This window comes from Pelophylax lessonae (genome assembly GCF_965119305.1).
Source record: "Pelophylax lessonae genome assembly, chromosome: 4".
Classification (NCBI taxonomy): Eukaryota; Metazoa; Chordata; class Amphibia; order Anura; family Ranidae; genus Pelophylax; species Pelophylax lessonae.
In genome coordinates this window covers 377632108-377652420 of record NC_138771.1, presented here as the reverse complement: position 1 = coordinate 377652420, position 20313 = coordinate 377632108, and the positions used below count along the sequence as shown (strand labels likewise).

General features: G+C 44.6%; 1 protein-coding gene across 1 annotated transcript in view; it reads left to right on the top strand.

The window, feature by feature from the left end:
• The window catches only part of RUFY1 (RUN and FYVE domain containing 1), a 372133-nt gene that overhangs the window by 194094 nt on the left and 157726 nt on the right, over positions 1-20313 (top strand). Inside the window, exons 11-12 of the mRNA XM_082252884.1 lie at positions 973-1140; positions 1387-1484. Coding sequence (XP_082109010.1) covers positions 973-1140; positions 1387-1484 — 266 coding nt within the window. The remainder of the gene's footprint in view (positions 1-972; positions 1141-1386; positions 1485-20313) is intronic.

Genomic DNA, 20313 nt, shown 5'->3' with positions numbered 1-20313 from the left:
AAGGTTGTCTCTGATTTTCATTTGAATGAGGACATTGTGTTGCCTTCCCTGTGTCCCAGGTCAAAACATCCAAAGGAAATTGCTTTGCATGCCTTGGATGTAGTCCGGGTGATTGGGGTGTACCTGGCAGCTACGGCGTCCTTTAGGAAATCAGACTACGGATGGGCCTCGGAAAGGGTTGACTGTTTCCTCTGCAACCATTTCCAGATGGATCAGACAGACGGGGATTCAGGCCTATTCCATCAAGGGTCAGGTTCCTCCTTTCCCTGTCAAGGTGCACTCTACTCGGGCGCTCAGTGCCTCCTGGGCCTCCCGTCATCAGGCGTCAGTGACGCAGGTTTGCAAGGCGGCCACCTGGTCCTATGTGCACACTTTCACAAAGTTCTATAAAGTGGATGTGTTGGCATCTGCGGATGCTTCCTTTGACAGCAAGGTTTTGCAGACTGCCGTTTACAGGACCTGGTCCTCTTTTGAGGGGTATTGTTTTTTTTCAGGTGAGCTCCAGTTGTTTTGGTTGAGCTCCTGTTTACCTGGTTTGCTATAGTAAGCCTTGGGAATTTATTTTTCGCTTTTCCCACCCCTCATGTTTAACACTACTTTGTGACATCCCAATGGTTAAGAAGATCATGGACTGTGTCCGTCAATGAACGAAAGAGAAAATTTGATTTGTGACTTACCGTGAAACCCATTTCTCATGTTCATTGAGGGACACAGTACTTGCCCTCTGTGGAGTTGTAATTCTTCTGACACTGCTTGTAACAAAACTGAGTACCTATAGCAGAGAGAGGGAGTTTACCCCCTGGGACTGCCCATAAGTGTAGTCAGACTTTTTTCTGCCTAGTGTCCTACTCCTGTAAGGGGTAGCATAACCTAATGGTTAAGAAGATCAGGAGCTGTGTCTGTCAATGAACATCAAAGAAATGGATTTTACGGTTAGTCAAAAATCACGTTTTTTTCCCCTAATTTTGTTAGGAACAAGAAAAAGAACTAGAACTTCAGCTGGCAATTAAGACAGAAATGGAAATGGCCATGAAACTGCTTGAAAAAGATATCCATGAAAAACAAGATACTCTAATAGTTCTACGGAAACAGTTGGACGATGTAAAATCTATTAATCTTCAAACGTGCCAAAAAGTCAAAGTAAGTATAGCTTGATTTAAAAAAAAAAAAAAAAAAAAACATATTCCTTCTATTTATAGAACCACCTTCCCAATAACTAAAGAGGTTATGAAATTTGCGGTGCCTGTATTAAAAATGCCTACATATTATAGTAGTACCTGCTTTGATCCACCCTGAACAATTCAGTCTATATAAAGCACAGGGCCTTAGCTTTTGCGAAGTCATCACAGTAATGTTCTGTTCTTCTTTTTTTTTTTTTTTTTTTAGGAAGCAGAAACTGCCTTACAAAAGAAGACTGATACTGTAGCTTCATTAAAATCTAAATTAGATCAAACAGAATCAGAAACAAAGCTGCTGGAAGAAAGGTGTGGAATTAAATTAATTTTAAGGAGGTTGGAAATGTAGAAGGTATTGCCTGAAAAACTGTTTCTTGATATCTAGAATACCTTAAAGTATAACTTAAAAAAAAGTCCTACCTTTTGTTATTCTGAAGAAGTCACTGTTTATTCCTCTGTGCTGAGTGAGTCTAATGGGAGTGGTTTCATAATTATCAATCAGCTGTGCACCTGCAGGACTCTAAAGAAGAAAATTGCAGGGTCTGCATCCCTTTAGACATTATTTTCTATTGGGAGTATCTTACCAAAAATGATGTTTTTGTTGCAGAGGGTGCCAAAAATTGGACTTGTAACTTAGTGTAGACTTCTGGGAAAATCAGTGAGCCAATCACTCAAGCAGGAAATTATGTTTCTAGGGGGCGTACTGTACACATTCTGTGTACAGAACACCTCCAGGTAGCCATATTGCATTGCACTTTACAGAGAATTAAAGAGCTGCAGATTAAAAAGGAAAGATATTTTTAATAACATTCAATCACAATGACTTGTGTCGCAATTGTAAATGCTATATTATTTGTTTTTTATTTGCTATTTTTTTTTCCCCATGAGTTTTTAACGCGGTAGTAAACTAAAATCTAAAAAGAAAACACTTTTCCCCCTGCAAGTTAAGGGCATAATGTGCTAGTATGCATCTCATACTAGCACATTATGTGAAACCTTAAAATTAAGCAGGGCTTCCATCTTCATCCGGTCTCTCTTGGTCTCCAGCGGCTTGAATGACTGAGCCATGATGACATCACTACTACGCGTGCACGTGGGAGCCACAGTTTACGGCACAGAGCTCTGAAGAAAAGGCAAAGGTATGCCATTCTTCTCAGAGCGCATGCGCCACAGACCTCACAGGCTGCTATAAAAGTAAATATCTCCTAAATGGCGCGCGCTTAGGAGATTTTTACAGTACCTACAAGTAAGCATTATTATAGGCTTGCTTCTAGGTAAAACATAAACAGAGTTTGAAAGCCTAATTCTGGTAAAGACTCTTGAAATAGAGCCCTTTAGAGGGTAGAGAACAAAGACTGTATTACTGTTTCTCTATCGCTCATTGACAGACGTAGTCTTCTTGATTCTCAAGAGCTGGGTTATGTTGTCTCCGCAGGAGTAGGACTAGGCAGAATGACAAAACGTTCTGGCTCCACCCTAGGGGCAGTCCCTGAGGGTATATCCTCCCTCTCTCTGCTACAGGGAATCAGTTTTTTTCTGTCTAGTCAGGAGTAAGGACCTAAGTTCCTTGCTGGGATCTTTTGGTCCTGGCAAGACTTTTTTTCTTTAAGAAAAAGACATTTTTTAGGTAGTTTTCTCCAGTGTTTTTTCCTGTGAGATCTTCAAGCAAAAATGCCGGACTGGGCGACACTTGTGGTCACCCCAGCCGGCCTACGAGCGCGCGCAGACCATGGCATTGCGCTTGGTCGGCCGCGACATATTCAAGTAAGTATGCGGGGCCGGGCGACAGGCTGGATGTGGAGATCCAGTGGTCACCCCGGTTTCTGCCTAAAAGCGCGTGCAGACCAGTGCGCTGAGTCGGCCGCGACGGAGTCCCAGTAAAGGGACCGACTTTGCGAGTTAAAAGCTCGCTTGGACGCCAGGTACCAGAGAGTCGAGGCGTCCACAAACCCCCACCCCGGTGGAGAGGGTATTGTGAAGAGAGGGTGCCTGTCGGTTCGGTATGGTGAGTAAACGTTCCCTTTTTTCCTCATTATGAGGCAGTATATATTATGGGCCCCTCCATATATGGTCAGTATATATCTGATACTTACAAGTCCCCCTTGTAATACAGCATGTGTTTGTGGGAAGTGGACTTGGTTCAAGAGCTAACACTCTACCCAGCAGACTGTAACATTACAGCAGACATAGGAGGTATAATCCTACCTTATGTGCAGTGTATCTCTGTAGATCCATATGTCACCTCTTAGCAGAGTGCAGGTGGATGTGCTGGGAAGACGATATCGGCGGTCCGCCGCCATTTTGCCGTAGACCGAATGCATGTATGTCCTCAGGTCACGCCGGCCGCCATGTTTTTGGAGTCTTATGTCTCTTCTATGGGGGCGGCCATGTTTTGTGAGCCCAGCTTCCTCGTGGAGGGCTGGGAACGCCGGAAGGCGTACACAGGGGGCGGAGCCACGCCTTCTGCCCGGGAAAAAGCAAGCTTCTTCCAGTCTGTGTAAGACAGACGCTGACTGCAGTTTGTTGGAAACTGCACTGCATCGGTTGGTGAGCCTTGGGGGTCCCTCTCTCTCTCTCTGGGATCGAGAAGCAGGTACTCTGAGGGGCGCTATTGCGCTAGGGGGAGACACACAAAAAAAAAAAAAAAAAGAAAAAGTTTTTTTGTTTTTGCTGGCAAAGGTGTCCTGTATTAACATGGACCCTGCCACTCATGTATCTCCTCCGGATCCCCTCGAGGGGTCTGCGGGATCCTCCAGCACCCCATTGACAATTGAATCTTTGTCAGCTATTATGGAAACTTTTGTGTCCCGGGTGGAAGTGGCTTGTCAGGGACAGGGCGCAAGAAAGCGACCCCCGCCTAACCCCTTATTATCTGAAACTTCGGATTCAGACTCTGAGCCTATTTCTGCAGTTGCAGGTACTTCATCTGGTATTGGTGTCTCGGGTCCTGTCTCTTCAGACAGTGAGGAGGATGTTTCGGCATCCGCCATAGCCCGAGAGGAAGCGTTGGTAAACGCACTCATTGTATCTGTTCAAGAGACTTTAAGGTTACAGGGTATTCCATCAGAAATAGCTGAAACTGAGATCCCTTTTGGGACTAAAAAGCGCATCAAAGTGGCGAAGGTTTTTCCATTGCCCAAATGTTTTGGCAATCCAATCGAAGAAGAATGGCGTCTGCCAAAACGCACTTTTAATATTTCTAAACGCATTGACAGGCGTTATCCGTTTGAGGAAACCCTTATTAAGAAATGGACAGAACCACCTGTGGTGGATTCACCTATTGCTAGATTGAATAAAGCCACGGTTATTCCTTTAGAAGACGCTCCGTCTTTTAAAGATCCAGTGGATCGCAAGATAGAAGCTATGTCTCGCACCATGTTTTCCTTGATTGGATCAGCTTTCAGACCAATAATTGCTATTGGTCTGGTTTCGCAGGCTGTAACTGAATGGACCAAGTGGTTACGCCGGGACTTAGAAGAAGTCCCTCAGGCGGTATCAGATTTGTTGGAACAAATGATACAGGGGTTACAGTTTGTATGTGATGCGGCGTTAGACGCCACTCCATTAATGGCGCGAGCATCAGTCTCAGCAGTGGTTCTCAGGCGTACACTGTGGCTAAAAGGTTGGTTAGCCGACCAAGGTTCCAAAAAAGCATTGGCTAATATAGCCTTTTCAGGAGAGCGTCTATTGGGAGCCAACTTAGATGAGATCATTAAGGATCTCACCGGTGGAAAAAGCACCTTTTTACCGCAAAATTTTAAAGGTAGAGGAACTCGTCAAAGACGAGGGCCTTCTTTTTCTGCTCACAAGAGGTTTTTTCGTCCAGCGGGTGAAAAAACTAAGTCCTCCAAAGCTCCTGCAGGAGGCGTCAGGGGTCGTTGGTCGGGCAAGCAAAAGCCCGCCCCCTCCAGACCATCCAAAGCCTGAAGGTGCGCCCCCACCCATAACTGGGGTGGGGGGACGTCTTCGCCGGTTCCCGGATCCATGGCTTTCCAGAATCCCGGACAAATGGGTTTGCGAAGTCATAAAGTCAGGGTACAAGATCGAGTTTCGATCTCTCCCACCGGCGCGATTCTTCCCTTCCAATATCCGTCTATCCGCAGATCGTTTAGAAGATCTGCGGAGAGCAGTCACAGATTTACTACAACAAGGAGTGGTAGTCCACGTTCCTTGGACAGAACGGTTTCAAGGGTTTTATTCAAACCTGTTTACAATACCCAGGAAAGAGGGCAAAGTGCGTCCAATTCTGGACTTAAGAGCACTCAATTCTTTCGTCAACATAAGAAGATTCAGAATGGAGTCCATTCGCACGGTAGCAGCCTTCCTGCATCCAGGGGATGTCCTAGCGTCCATAGACATCAAGGACGCCTATCTTCACATTCCCATTTTCGCAGGACATCAGCGTTTTCTACGCTTTTCCGTAGAGGAGAACCACTATCAGTTTGTGGCGTTACCTTTCGGTCTCGCCACGGCTCCGCGGGTCTTCACAAAGGTGTTGGCCCCAATGTTGGCACTTCTGCGCCAAAGAGGTATATCGATTCTAGGTTACCTAGACGATCTTCTGCTTCACGCAGAGTCTCCTCAGACCTTGCTACAAAACATAGAAATTACTATGATTTCTTTACAGGAATTCGGGTGGCTGGTGAACCAGCAAAAGTCATTTCTGGTTCCCACCCAGAGGCTCGAATATCTGGGTCTAATTCTAGACACAGTCAGGACGAGAGTTTTCCTTCCGGTAGGGAAACTTCGAAAGATTCAATCAGCAGTCCAGTTGTTACTGTCCAACAGCTGGTCTTCCCTTCGGACGTGCATGAGGGTTCTGGGGTTGATGGTGGCTTCATTCGAAGCAGTCCCATTTGCCCAGTCCCATACCCGAATTCTTCAGCAAGAGATTCTTCTCAGATGGAATCGGAATCCGGAATCCCTGGACAATCAGATACGATTGAGCAAACAGACCAGAGAGTCTCTGGTTTGGTGGCTTCGGTCTCCAATGCTCAGCCAGGGAAAGTCATTTCTGCCAATATATTGGACGATAGTGACCACGGATGCCAGTCTATCCGGATGGGGAGGAATTCTTGGTCAGTTATCTGTCCAGGGACTTTGGTCCCCGGAAGAATCCAGGTTACCGATAAATGTATTGGAACTGAGAGCGATCAGACTTTGTCTGATTCACTGGACCGAGCAGCTCCAGGGCAGCCCGGTTCGGATCCAGTCGGACAATGCCACGGCCGTGGCTTATGTCAATCATCAGGGGGGCACCAAGAGTGTCCGAGCGGCCAAAGAAGTGGCTTGCATTCTTCGCTGGGCGGAACGATTTGTTCCAGCAATCTCTGCGGTGTTCATTCCGGGGGTGGAGAATTGGCAGGCAGATTATCTCAGCCGTCAGACCCTGGATCAGGGGGAATGGTCCCTCCATCCAGACGTTTTCCACCAGTTGTGCCTACGGTGGGGCACCCCGGATGTGGATCTGTTGGCATCACGATTCAACAGGAAAGTTCAGAGATTCGTGGCTCGCTCCCGCGATCCTCTAGCAGAAACCGCAGACGCACTGATCGCCCAGTGGGGGCAATACCAGCTAATATATGCCTTCCCTCCTCTCGCGTTACTGCCAAGACTTCTTCGCAGGGTAGAGGAGGAAGGAATCCCAGTAATCCTGGTAGCTCCGGACTGGCCTCGTCGAGCTTGGTACGCCGACATGGTCAGACTGGTGGCGGACGTCCCATGGAGACTTCCTCTCAGGGAGGATCTACTGTCTCAGGGACCGATCTTCCATCCTGCTTTACGATCGCTGGCTTTAACGGCCTGGCTATTGAGACCCAGGTGCTGAAGGACAAAGGTTTGTCAGCTTCAGTTATTCCTACTCTAGTTGAAGCAAGGAAAGCGACTTCCAGAAAGATTTATCATCGCACATGGAAGTCCTACATTGCATGGTGTGAACCTTTGGGGTTCCGTCCTCGGTCTTATTCGATTAGTCGAATATTGGCTTTTCTGCAACAAGGGGTTGAGCAGAAACTGGCCTTGAGTACTATCAAGGGTCAGGTCTCAGCATTAGCCATCTTCTTTCAGAAGCCTTTGGCTACTCATTCCTTGGTGCGGAATTTCATCCAGGGGGTGCGACATCTGGCTCCGCCAGTGCACGCGCCGTTACCCCCCTGGGATCTTAATTTAGTGTTGTCGGTTCTTCAGAAACCTCCCTTTGAAGATATTAGGGAGATTCCTCTACCCACGTTGTCCCAGAAGGTGGCCTTCTTGGTAGCTATTACTTCTGCACGCAGGGTGTCAGAACTGGCCGCATTATCTTGTCGTTCCCCATATCTGGTGGTTCATAGAGATAAGGTGGTTCTTCGTCCGAATCCATCCTTCCTACCAAAGGTGGTTTCAGAATTTCATCTGAATGAAGAAATTGTATTACCTTCCCTGTGTCCTAAGCCCAGTCATCCTCGGGAATTTGCTTTGCACTCCTTGGATGTGGTCCGGGCGATCAGGGTATACTTGAAAACGACAGACTCGTTTCGCAAGACGGATTCACTTTTTGTGATCCCAGATGGACCCAAAAAGGGGTTGCCTGCATCTGCCGCGACCATTTCCAGATGGATCAGACAGACGGTAGTGCAGGCTTATTCTATTAAGGGTCGGGAGCCCCCGTTCCCTGTTAAGGCGCACTCCACTCGGGCACTTAGTGCGTCATGGGCCTTTCGCCATCAGGCGTCAGTGGTCCAGGTGTGCAAGGCGGCTACCTGGTCGTCGGTGCATACCTTCTCTAAACATTATAAAGTTGATGTAATGGCATCGTCTGATGCCTCATTTGGCCGCAAGGTTTTGCAGGCCGCAATTTGAGGAGACCAGTGGTCTACCTCGAGGGTTTTTTTCCGTTGGAAAATTTTTTCTTTAGCCTCATTCTTTGTTTATAATGAGCCTTTAAAACTTCTAGTTTGGCACCGGTTGGGCCTTCTAGATTGGATTTGATTTTGTCAATCCCACCCCTCATTTGTGGCACTGCTTCTGGATGTCCCAGCTCTTGAGAATCAAGAAGACTACGTCTGTCAATGAGCGATAGAGAAAAATGGATTTTTGTAAGAACTTACCGTAAAATCCTTTTCTCTTAAGCTCATTGACAGACGTAGTACCCGCCCCTCTATCATTGAGTTGGGTTGGGTTAAATTCTCTGTACTGCTTTAAACAGAACTGATTCCCTGTAGCAGAGAGAGGGAGGATATACCCTCAGGGACTGCCCCTAGGGTGGAGCCAGAACGTTTTGTCATTCTGCCTAGTCCTACTCCTGCGGAGACAACATAACCCAGCTCTTGAGAATCAAGAAGACTACGTCTGTCAATGAGCTTAAGAGAAAAGGATTTTACGGTAAGTTCTTACAAAAATCCATTTTTTCCATTCTCTGATGCACTCCTCTTCTTCCTAATGCTGTGGGCTTTGAGCAGTGGAGGCTGGTGTATTGAGGGCGCAGGGACGCCACCCCCACATCCATGAGCCCGGCCCCCTAATCTGCATACAGGGCGCCGGACGCAGGGAGCATAATGTGTTTTTTTTTTTAAATCACCTGATTAGAGCCAGAGGCTCTAATAGGGTGATGCAAAGGGTGGAGCCGGGGCGCAGAGCAGTGTGCCCCGAGCCCACCCATTGTGTGAAAATAGCGAATGAAAATTCGCTATTGTCACACCGATCCTCCTCCTGGCCAATCAGGAAGCACGTCCGATACGCGCTTCCTAATTGAGCGCAAGGCAAACTCCATGCCATTGCTCCAGGGCTCCAGGTAAGTGCACTGGTCTCGGGGGGGCCCACACTGCATTGAAGGGGGCACGTACGCACGCTGGTCTATGCATTGATGGGGGCACGGCACGCTGGTCACTGCATTGATGGGGGGGGCAAGGCAAGCTGGTCACTGCATTGAAGGGGGCACGGCAAGCTGGTCATTGCATTGAAGGGGGCACGGCAAGCTGGTCACTGCATTGAAGGGGGCACGGCAAGCTGGTCACTGCATTGAAGGGGGCACGGCAAGCTGGTCACTGCATTGATGGGGGCATGGCAAGCTGGTCACTGCATTGATGGTGGCACGGCACGCTGGTCACTGCATTGATGGTGGCACGGCACGCTGGTCACTGCATTGATGGGGGCACGGCACGCTGGTCACTGCATTGATGGGGGCACGGCACGCTGGTCACTGCATTGATGGGGGCACAGCACGCTGGTCACTGCATTGATGGGGGCACGGCACACTGGTCACTGCATTGATGGGGGCACGGCACACTGGTCACTGCATTGATGGGGGCACGGCACGCTGGTCACTGCATTGATGGGGGGGGCATGTTGGTCACTGCATTGAATGGGGGCATGCTGTGGTAACTCTGCATTGAATGGGGGCACGCTGTAGTAACTCTGCATTGAATGGGGGCACGCTGTAGTAACTCTGCATTGATGGGGGCACACTATACTTTGATTACTGAAGGCCCCTTTCACACTTTTGTGACCTCAAAGTCATGCAATTTTTTGCTGCGTTTTTTGCTGCAAAGCAATGCCTATTAGATTTTTTCTGTTTGCGCCCCCCCCCCCCCCCCGCAAAAAAATTTTTTGAGCACCAGCCGCCTCTGGCTTTGAGCAGCCATTTGGACTATTAGTCTGCATTATATGTGAGGTAGGATTGGGAGCATTGCTCAGAATACCTCAGAGGGGAGGCTTCAGGGGACCAGTCGCACATATGAAGGGAGACTGCTGAAGAGAGAAGTAAGGTAAGTATTACACATTATTTTTTTACCTCCAGACAAAAACAAACATTTACCCTTTTGGGGGGATGGAGACCTGGACTTTAAGCCCAGATTTGGGCATTAAATGCTAAAAAGACAAAAAAAACCCTGCTTCTTCCTTACATACATACATTAATTGATCAAATTAAATAAAAGACTCTAGAGTCGATCTCTATGATCTAGATACATCAAAAATGTATATCTAATCATACATGTACATATGTGTTTCTGTATATGCTGTTTATTTTATGCAGATATTTAGGAGCTTTATTTACGAAGGTACAGTTCCGAGGTATTTGCTGGGTAAACCGACTTTTAAACTAAATGTATGGAAAGCGCTGTGACAGAAGCTAAAGTAATGCAGACCCTAGAGGTGATGTGCACACTGCTGAGGAAACGGTGTGTGGTGAGAACATGATTGCTTAAAATGTAGTAGTAGTTGTAAATCTTTGTGCCTATTGGGCAGCCAGGAGATTATCGGAGTTCATATAAGTACTTTTTTTTTTAAAAGAGTAATAGTTTATTGAGCAATTTTCATATAAAACAAAGTACAAAGATCGTGCAGAGAGTTGACGTTTGTCACAGACATTAAGCATTCAATGATATACACAATAATTAAAGAAAACTTCACAAGAGGTCTACACTATGGGGTTGATGTACTAAAGGACACAGGCACAATTTTTTTTTTTTCAGGTATTTACTAAAACATATTTAAGATATAGTTATACAATGGATATGGGCTGAAAGTGCACACTCTCTCAGGATTAATTTGAGGGTATGTACATCCAAATCAGAGGAAGGTTTTAGGAATTACAGCACATAAGAATAGCCATGCCCCCTTTTTCAGGGGACCAAAAGTAAATGGACACTTGAATAAAAAGCTGTTTCATGGCCAGGTGTGGACTACTCCTTCATTATTTCTTCAATTAAGCAGGTAAAAGGTCTGGAGTGGATTCTAAGTTTGGTGTTTGCATTTGGAATCTATTGAACCTACATCATGCGTTCAAGCGAGCTTCAAATGGGCCATTGTAAGGCTTCAAAAATGAAACAAATCAATCAGTGAGATAGCAGATACATTAGGAGTGGCCAGATCAACAGTTTGGTACATTCTGAGGAAAGAAGAACGCACTGGTGAGCTCAGCAACCTAAAAAGGCCTGGACGGAAGACTACAGTGGTGGTGATGATCACAGGATCCTCTGTATGGTAAAGAAAAAACTATTTACAACATCCGGACAAGTGAGGGACACTCTTTAGGAAGTGGGGGTATCATTGTCAAAGTCTACAATCAAGAGAAGACTTCACGAGAGCAAATACAGAGGGTTCACCACAAGGTGCAAACCATTCATAAGCATGCAGAATAGTAAAGATTAGACTTTGCCAGAAAATATCTAAAAAAGCCAGACCAGTTCTGGAAAAGCATTCTTTGGATGGATTAAACTAAGAATAATTTGTACCAGAATGGCAGAAAGAAAAAAGTGTGGAGAAGGCTTGGAACAGACTTCAGGCATTCATTGCCAGTAAAGGATTTTCAACAAAATACTAAAAATAAAAATTTTATTTACAATTATATTCATTTGTCCAATTACGTTTGAGCCCCTGAAAATAAGGGGTCTGTGAATAAAAATGGTTGCAGTTCCTAGAATTTGTACTTGATATTTATGTTCAACCCCTTGAATTAAAGATGAAAGTCTGTACTTCATATTCATTTGGATTGTTTTGTTTAATTTTATTCTTGTGGCATACAGAGCCAAAAGTATGAAAATTGTGCCTGTGTCCAAATATATATGGAACTAACTGTATACTGTGCACTGTACATTAGTAAATGAGGTAAAGCTTCACTTTGCAAAGAATACTCTGTCACATGCATGAAAAATAAAAAAACACATTTTTTGCTTGCACATAATTGGAGAATAGAAATTAGGCAGAGCTTTTCCTCATTTCAGAGCTTCCCCGTAGATCTAGAGCAACTGCACTTGCAGGGCACAGTATTTTTGTGTTTACTAAATCAACCTCCCTGTCTAGATTCTATGTGAGTTGTCTGGTTGATTTCCATCTAAGTAAATAGTTTTTTTGAAAAGTTGATGACTGCGCTGGACTGACCTGCTCGATAGAGGGTCTGTGGGTGGGTGGGTGTTATGTGAGAGGGCCAAATGGGGAAAATAACTACCAACCAATCTGGCCCGACTGGATGAAAAAAAGCAGTGGACCCTTGTTAAGGGGTCTGGGTTACTACCTTAAGATACAGCCTAGTGGTCGTTTCCAAAGTTTCTAGTGGTAGTCGGTTAAAGGAGCGCCCAAAATCAGCAATAAGAATCCCACTTAGATCAAAAAATTGTCGTTTTATTAGTAGCGGAACATGTTAAAGCCAACGCGTTTTGGGGGAACAGAGACAGAGTTATGTTGTCGGTTGCAGATACGATTGGCAACATTTACGCCCTGAAGAAGGGGGGAGTCTCTGTTCCCCCGAAACACGTTTGCTTTAACATGTTCTGCTACCAATAAAACGACAATCTTTTGGTATAAGTGGGATTCTTATTGCTGATTTTGGGCGCTCCTTTAACCAACTACCACATGTAAGTAAATAGGGATGTGTGTTTTCATGTTCTCTGACCAGGAAGGACAGACCCTGTGAGAATCCAGTCCGAAAAAGAGCGCTGAACAACAAAAGAAAACATAGACAGAGAGCAAAGAGAAAGGGAGGATAAAGTAGTGGAAGGGTATTGGGTAACCACTGAGAGGAGGAACTTTTGCAATGATTCCATGGGTTAGTGGTCCTGGATATTATAGATGACTTCTAAAGCAGTCAGTAATTTGGAGAAGTTTACATATTGATTACATTTATCACAAGTTGGACAAGTTAGCTCCCCCATGTTTTGCAGGTGAGTGTGTTTGGTAACCCATTTCTTGATAATAGGGGAGTTATTAGTCTTTTAATGTCTAGGTATTACCGTTCTATCTGCATTTACAAAGAATCGAATAAGGCCTTTCTTGGCCTTTGATATTGATCCCAAGAGCATAGATAAGGTGGACTATTTTGGGCGTACCCAAAATGGGGAGGTTCATTACCTGTTCATAAATCATGAGGATCTGTGTCCAGAAGGGTGGGATCAAGGAGCGGGACCACCATGTGTGCAGCATAGTAACTTTCTCTGCCATACAGCGCCAACAGCAATGTAATACTGAAGGAAAGATTTTGTGTAGGGGGTCAGGACACCTATACCTTTGTGTAAGAATTTTATATTTGTTTTTCTTGTACTTTAGTTGCAATACTAAGTTTTTGTGTCAGAGTGTAGATTTTGTTAAGGTCCTCATCTGCGAAATGGTGATTCTGGCCCTTTCCCACACTGAAATGTAATAGGGGAAGATGAGTAATCCTGGGTCAGGAGAATAAAATAAAGTTTAGATATAAAGTGCTTAAGGTTTTGAAAAAGCTTTGAAGGACTTAGGATTTTTATGAGTGATTCCCACTCTATTTAAGTGAGAGATCCATTTCACTTCTTAATATATAGCTTCTATTTGAGGTCTGTTGCCTGCATAGATGGAAGCTGTGGGTGCATCCCAAAGCTTTCTTAAGGCAGGGCTGCAAATGCCTTATTGTGATTTTATATCATGTTCACTGTGCCCCAGAATCCCAAAAATAGGGTACAAATCGTTCATAGTCATAAGGAATGGGTGGAGGCTGTAGGTTAGAAGTGAAACCTGTTCGCACTGGCAATTTGTCTGAAAAGATGTAAGGATCACTTAAAAGGATCACCTAAAGGTGCAAGAATCACCTAAGCTGATCACCTTGGCTGACATAAATGTTCCAAAGGCTGCTAACAACCTAAAGTACTACATTTCATTTATAGTAAGAACAATATTTTAAGTGCACAGGCCAGGGTACCTAACTATAGATGTTAGAGACAGAAGACAGTTGATGAATCTTGGAAACAAATATTAAAATCGCTAATTTTGTTTTTTTTCTGTGGAATACACTCCCCCCCTACCACAGGGCTAGAACTAACAGTATGGTCACTAACAGTATATCATATTGTATTACAATCTACAACAGTTTTTCCATTCAAAAATAAAATACACTTGTAAAACATCTCTCTTTATAAAACTTGCCAAATGTAACATGGGATAAAATTAAAAATAAAATGCAAAACAGGTCAAGCCCTTAGCCCTATTGCTGTTGCCTTGGTAAATACAATAACATATTGTCTAACAAAACATAACTAATAAAACAATCAGGCTGATTAACTAAAGAAATAAAGATTGTTCAGTTATAAAAGTGAATGTGCACTGAGCACCAACCAGCCATGTGCTAAGATCCTGTGATCTTAATTGTACAGTACACAGGACCTGTATTCATAGACCATGGGATATATTACACTACCTTCAGGTGCTTGGACACTGGAAAAGGTTTGCTGGGAATACCCCCAGTGCACTCTCATATAATCCCACCCACTCCATGGGATACCATTTTTTTTTTGCTAGTGTCCTATGGTGATGGGCCACTTTCTTAACCATTCCTTTAATTTTTCTAGACTACTTTAAAAGTTATAACAAGAGCCAACTCCTTATTGCCTATAGGGGTCAATAGCAGTTTCTAGATCCGTTATCCTCAATGTACTGTACATCTTGGGAACCATACCCAGACCCTGCAGCTGTGGGAAAGGGCTGTAATGTTTGCTTTGGGAACTGAATCCTGTGTTTGGCGCTTACCTTGGTGTGTAGTGCAACAAGTGTAGTTATCCAAAGAGTGATGTCCAGAACCTTGGTCCATTCCTATGGCACTCATACAGTGAGTTCCTTTTGGGGGTATTCCAACCATGATGGGGGAAATTTGTTCTTCTCCAGGAACCTGCAGCGTGGAGAAGGTAAGACAGGGTTTCCCTGTATCTATAACCGGGCCCTTTTTTTACATTTGGGGCGTTATTCGCTTAAGTGTGTTATCCCCCTTTGTAAAGGTCTCTACTGCATCGCAGGTAGGTAATGTTTTTATAACATTTTACCTTTTTATATTTGGTGTTTTTTTTTCCCACATAGTGTAGTTACAATACACCTACCGGCTTACACACTTCTGCCTGACATTTCTGAACAACCAGTAAGAAGCATGTCGGCTGATCTCCTAACTGCCTCCCTTTTCAGAGGCACAGTCACAGGACATAGATCAGCTTCTCGGTTATAGCGCCTGTCTCTCTCTCTTTCCCAGACACGCAAATACTCTCTCATTACGCATCCAATTTGTGGGTACCCCACAGGGGATCCCCTCATTCAGCAATGTCAGGGTCAAGGCATAGAGGAGCTGAGAAAACAGGGCTTAATAGATCTCATTCCACAAATGGCACTGAGAAACACCAGTGAAACACTCAGGGGGATAGCTGCTCCCCTGCACCAGAGAATGGTCCTATATTGACATAGCACCCTTTGTCTTATTCAAGCTCCTTCTCAGGTGCACAACAAATATCCTGTCTTACCCTGACCCCGAACCTCCTTACCGCTTTGGTTTTATTAGGAAAGAATGAGGTGATCACGGAAGAGGATCCTGCTAAGGAATTTTAACCTCCTGCATACTATGGAACACAAGCTAAGGCTTCACACTGTATGCATTCTACTGTGAATTCACCTACTGATGTCATGCGTAATAGTCTCTACCTCACAGCACTGAAATCCTCAGCCTAAACAAGCCCTTTTGGACACGAAATGAATGGCAAAATCCAGAAAGACTTTTTATCTGTGCATTCTTGTTAACTGTGCTTTACACAAGGATTGGGCAAATCCTAAAAAGGTATTTGTTCCTCCAAAATTCTTCGCTGAATTATATCCTATGAAAAAGTGGTCCGTCCCAGAAGTGGATCCTGTCATTTCTGTTCTCTACAAGCATCTCAGTGTTCCTCTTAAGTATGTTCCCTCCCGTAAGGTTATGCACTTGGGGGCTAAGATGAATGCATCATACAAACTAGGGGGAGTACAACTAGGGGGAATCAATGGTGGAGAAGGATCTGGGGTTTTGGTGGATCATAAGCTTAATAGCATGCAATGCCAAGCTGCGGTTTCCAAAGCAAGCAAAATCTTTTCTTGTATTAAGAGCAGTATGAACTCCAGAGAGAGAGAGAGATAATTTTGCCCCTGTTCAAATCATTAGTAAAGATCTCATCTGGAATATGCAGTTCAGTTTTGGGCACAAGTTTTCAAAAAGGATATTGGGGGAACTGGACAAAAGTCCAGAGAATGGCAACCAAACTGATGAGGCATGGAGGAGCTCAGCTATGGTGATAGATTAGAGAAACTGAATTTTTTCTCTCTTGACAAGAGGAAATTAAGGGGGGGGGGGGGATATAGTCAACATGTACAAATACATAAGGAGTCCATATAATGAACTTGGTGTTGGGTTATTCACTTTAAGGTCATCACAGAGGACAAGGGGGCGCTCTTTACGTCTAGAGGAAAATAGATTTCATCTCCAAATACGGAAAAGTTTATTCACAGTAAGAGCTGTGAAAATGTGGAATAGACTACTTTCAGATGTGGTTGTGGCCAGCTCAGTAGATTGATTTAAAAAGGCCTGGATTATTTCCTAAATGTACATAATATAATTGGTTTCTAACATTTATAGGTAAAGTTGATCTAGGGAATATCCGATTGAGGATGGATTTTTTTTCCCCTATTGGAGCAAATTGGATCATGCTTTGCTAGGGTTTTTCACCTTCCTCTGGATCACCTGTGGTTTGTATGGCTTTTTTTTTTTTTTTTTTTTGGTTGAACTAGATGGACTTGTCTTTCTTCAACCTGAATAACTATTTAAGGATCCTGTTGATTGATGATTTGTAACCATAATAAAATCAACCTTTGTGCTCATTATACAACCAAGCTTTGCGACTATTTCCATTTGTCAGGCTGTTACTATCTGAGCTTTTACAAATCTTGTGTACGAGGACCCTGTTCTACTAGAACTATTGCAGCTCATGGCCTTGGTGCTTTTCTGTTGATACCCTAAAGAGTGTACTTCACCAGCTTTCTAGTATGACACTGCTGTCTACACATTTTAACATTTTTTTTCAAACCCATTTACAATTCCAAAACTGAGTGGAGGCTGGACTTAAAATCCCAAAACAAATATCTGTGTGTCCTCAAATTCCTCACAGTCTGCAAGATATGTTATAACTGCTCTCACATTAGGTGAATACAGGGCTTCAATGGACATCCAAGATGCTTTTCTTGCCATTCCCATCTTTCCTGCAAATCAATGGTTACTACTTTTTGCTGTAGGAGACCAGCACATTTAATTTTTGTTCTTCCATTTAGGCCCTTCTCTGCCCCAAGTCTTCACGAAAGTGCTGGATTCGCTTCTGGCTCTTCTCTCTCATGGCATCCACTGAACAGGGTACCTAAGCAACCTTCTTCTCAAAATGTCTTTAGCCATGGTCCTGATTTCTAACACTCAAAAAACAATCCAGTTCCTTCAAACATTTAGGTGGGTAAACAACTTTAAGAAGTCTACCCTCCAGCATTTCCATCATTTGGCTAATCTTCAATACATCTTTATGTGGTGCCTATAAAGTCAATATATGCTAATCCTTTAGCTTTAGTTAATGCTTGACATCAAGGATAATATTTAGCTCTAGGTAAAGATTGCTTTTTGCCAGGAAAAGATTGAGGTCCACCTGTCAGTCTCTCGGGTTAACTAGCCATTTCTTGGCTTGCTTTTGCATGAGCGTTCGGGGCATCATGGTTGCCTCCTTAAAGGCAGTTCCCTTTGCACAATTTCACCCAAGACTGTCTTAAAATATAGGACAAGCAGAACCTTTGTCTGGGTTGCTCTTCTGATGAAAGCTTTGACCACAAGGTGCTTCAAGCTGGCATTTGAGTGTTTTAGTCTGCTGATCATCATCTTTTTTTTTTTTTTGTAGGCATGTTACATAGTGCTGTTAAAAAAAACACTTGTCCATCTAGTTCAACTAACAAGAAAAACATATTGAACCCCCCCCCCCCCACAGGTGATCCAGAGGAAGGCAAAAAAACGAATAAAGCATAATTCAATGCGCTCTAGTTGGGGGGAGAAAATTCCTTTCTGATCCCCCAGGAGGCAGTCAGATGTTCCGTGGACCAACTACCCCTGGTGTTATTACCTCTAAATATTAATATCCAGTTATATTACATGCATTTAGGAATGCGTCCTGGTCTTTTTTTTTTTTAAATAATACATTCAGTTCATTTAATCTTTCCTCATAGCTGAGCTGCTCCATGCCTCTTATCAGTTTGGTTGCCCTTCTCTGCACTATCTCCAGTCTAAATCTTAGAGAGCAGCCCTCAGCTGTGTGTGGTTATTTGCTATCCTGTTGCCCACCCCTAACTTTTATTGAATACAAGTCATGTGTCATGTGCTGCATGATAACGATGATGGGAATATTAAAGTGGAGTTCCACCCTAATTTTATACTTCCATCTTCTCGCTCCGGGTCACCTGAAAAAGAAATGGATAATCGCATTTTTTTTTTTTTTTTACTTACCTCGTAGCGAAGAAAATATACTTACCTTACTTCCTTCTTCCTCCTTCCTCGGCCGTGGCCCGTCGTCACTTCCTGGCTCTGCAATGATTCCTGGGAGCTGAACGTCATAGCTCCCAGGAATCATTGCGCCTGCACCGGCCCCGACGTCAGTTCCGGGTCGCGCGCGTCATCCCCTTCTAAACAGCTTCTGGGCATGGCCAGAAGCTGTGGAGGGATGACGCGCGCGCACCGGAAGTGACGGCGGGGCCGGCGCAGGGCATCGAGGGACCGAAGAAGGCGGAAGAGGACGCCGAAGAGGATCTCGCTGGCTTCAAGCTGCCCACATCTGAGATGGCAGCGCTGGACAAGACGTTTTAAAGGTAAGTATTTGTCCTAACAGGTAAGTGCAACCCGGGACAGATCAGGGGCTAGCCATTGTGGAATGCACTAGCCCTGACTGTCCCGGGGGTATTTAAAAAAAAAAAAAATTCCAGGGTGGAACTCCGCTTTAACTTGCCTGTAAATTACATTTTTTGGAGTACAGAACAGGGCATAGACCCCCCCCCCCCCCAACCACCATTCTCTGTCCTTTGCTTCTCTTTTTTGCTTTCTACAAAACTATAGTCCCACAGAGTGGGTGGGGTTAATGGAGGGTGCACTGGGGCCATTCCCAGCAAATCTTTTGCCAGTGTTCAGTCACCTGAAGGTAGTGGTGTATATATAAGCCATGGTCTATGAATACAAGTCCTGTGTCTAATACTGTACTCCAGCATATGAAAATTATAAGTCAAAATCCCCTTTTTTCTATTTACAGTGCTTTGCGAAAGTATTCGGCCCCCTTGAACTTTTCGACCCTTTGCCACATTTCAGGCTTCAAACATAAAGATATAAAACTGTAATTTTTTGTGAAGAATCCACAAGTGGGAAACAATCATGAAGTGGAACGAAATTTCTCTATCGCTCATTGAAAGACGTAGTCTTCTTGATTCTCAAGAGCTGGGTTATGTTGTCTCCGCAGGAGAAGAACTAGGCAGAATGACAAAACGTTCTGGCTCCACCCTAGGGGGCAGTCCCTGAGGGTATATCCTCCCTCTCTCTGCTACAGGGAATCAGTTTTTTTCTGTCTAGTCAGGAGTAAGGACCTAAGTTCCTTGCTGGGATCTTTTGGTCCTGGCAAGACTTTTTTTCTTTAAGAAAAAGACATTTTTTAGGTAGTTTTCTCCAGTGTTTTTTTCCTGTGAGATCTTCAAGCAAAAATGCCGGACTGGGCGACACTTGTGGTCACCCCAGCCGGCCTACGAGCGCGTGCAGACCAGGCATTGCGCTTGGTCGGCCGCGACATATTCAAGTAAGTATGCGGGGCCGGGCGACGGGCTGGATGTGAGATCCAGTGGTCACCCCGGTTTCTGCCTAAAAGCGCGTGCAGACCAGTGCGCTGAGTCGGCCGCGACGGAGTCCCAGTAAAGGGACTGACTTTGCGAGTTAAAAGCTCGCTTGGACGCCAGGACCAGAGAGTCGAGGCGTCCACAAACCCCCACCTCGGTGGAGAGGGTATTATGAAGAGAGGGTGCCTGTCGGTTCGGTATGGTGAGTAAAACGTTCCCTTTTTTCCTCTTTTATGAGGCAGTATATATTATGGGCCCCTCCATATATGGTCAGTATATATCTGACACTTACAAGTCCCCCTTGTAATACAGCATGTGTTTGTGGGAAGTGGACTTGGTTCAAGAGCTAACACTCTACCCAGCAGACTGTAACATTACAGCAAACATAGGAGGTATAATCCTACCTTATGTGCAGTGTATCTCTGTAGATCCATATGTCACCTCTCAGCAGAGTGCAGGTGGATGTGCTGGGAAGACGATATCGGCGGTCCGCCGCCATTTTGCCGTAGACCGAATGCATGTA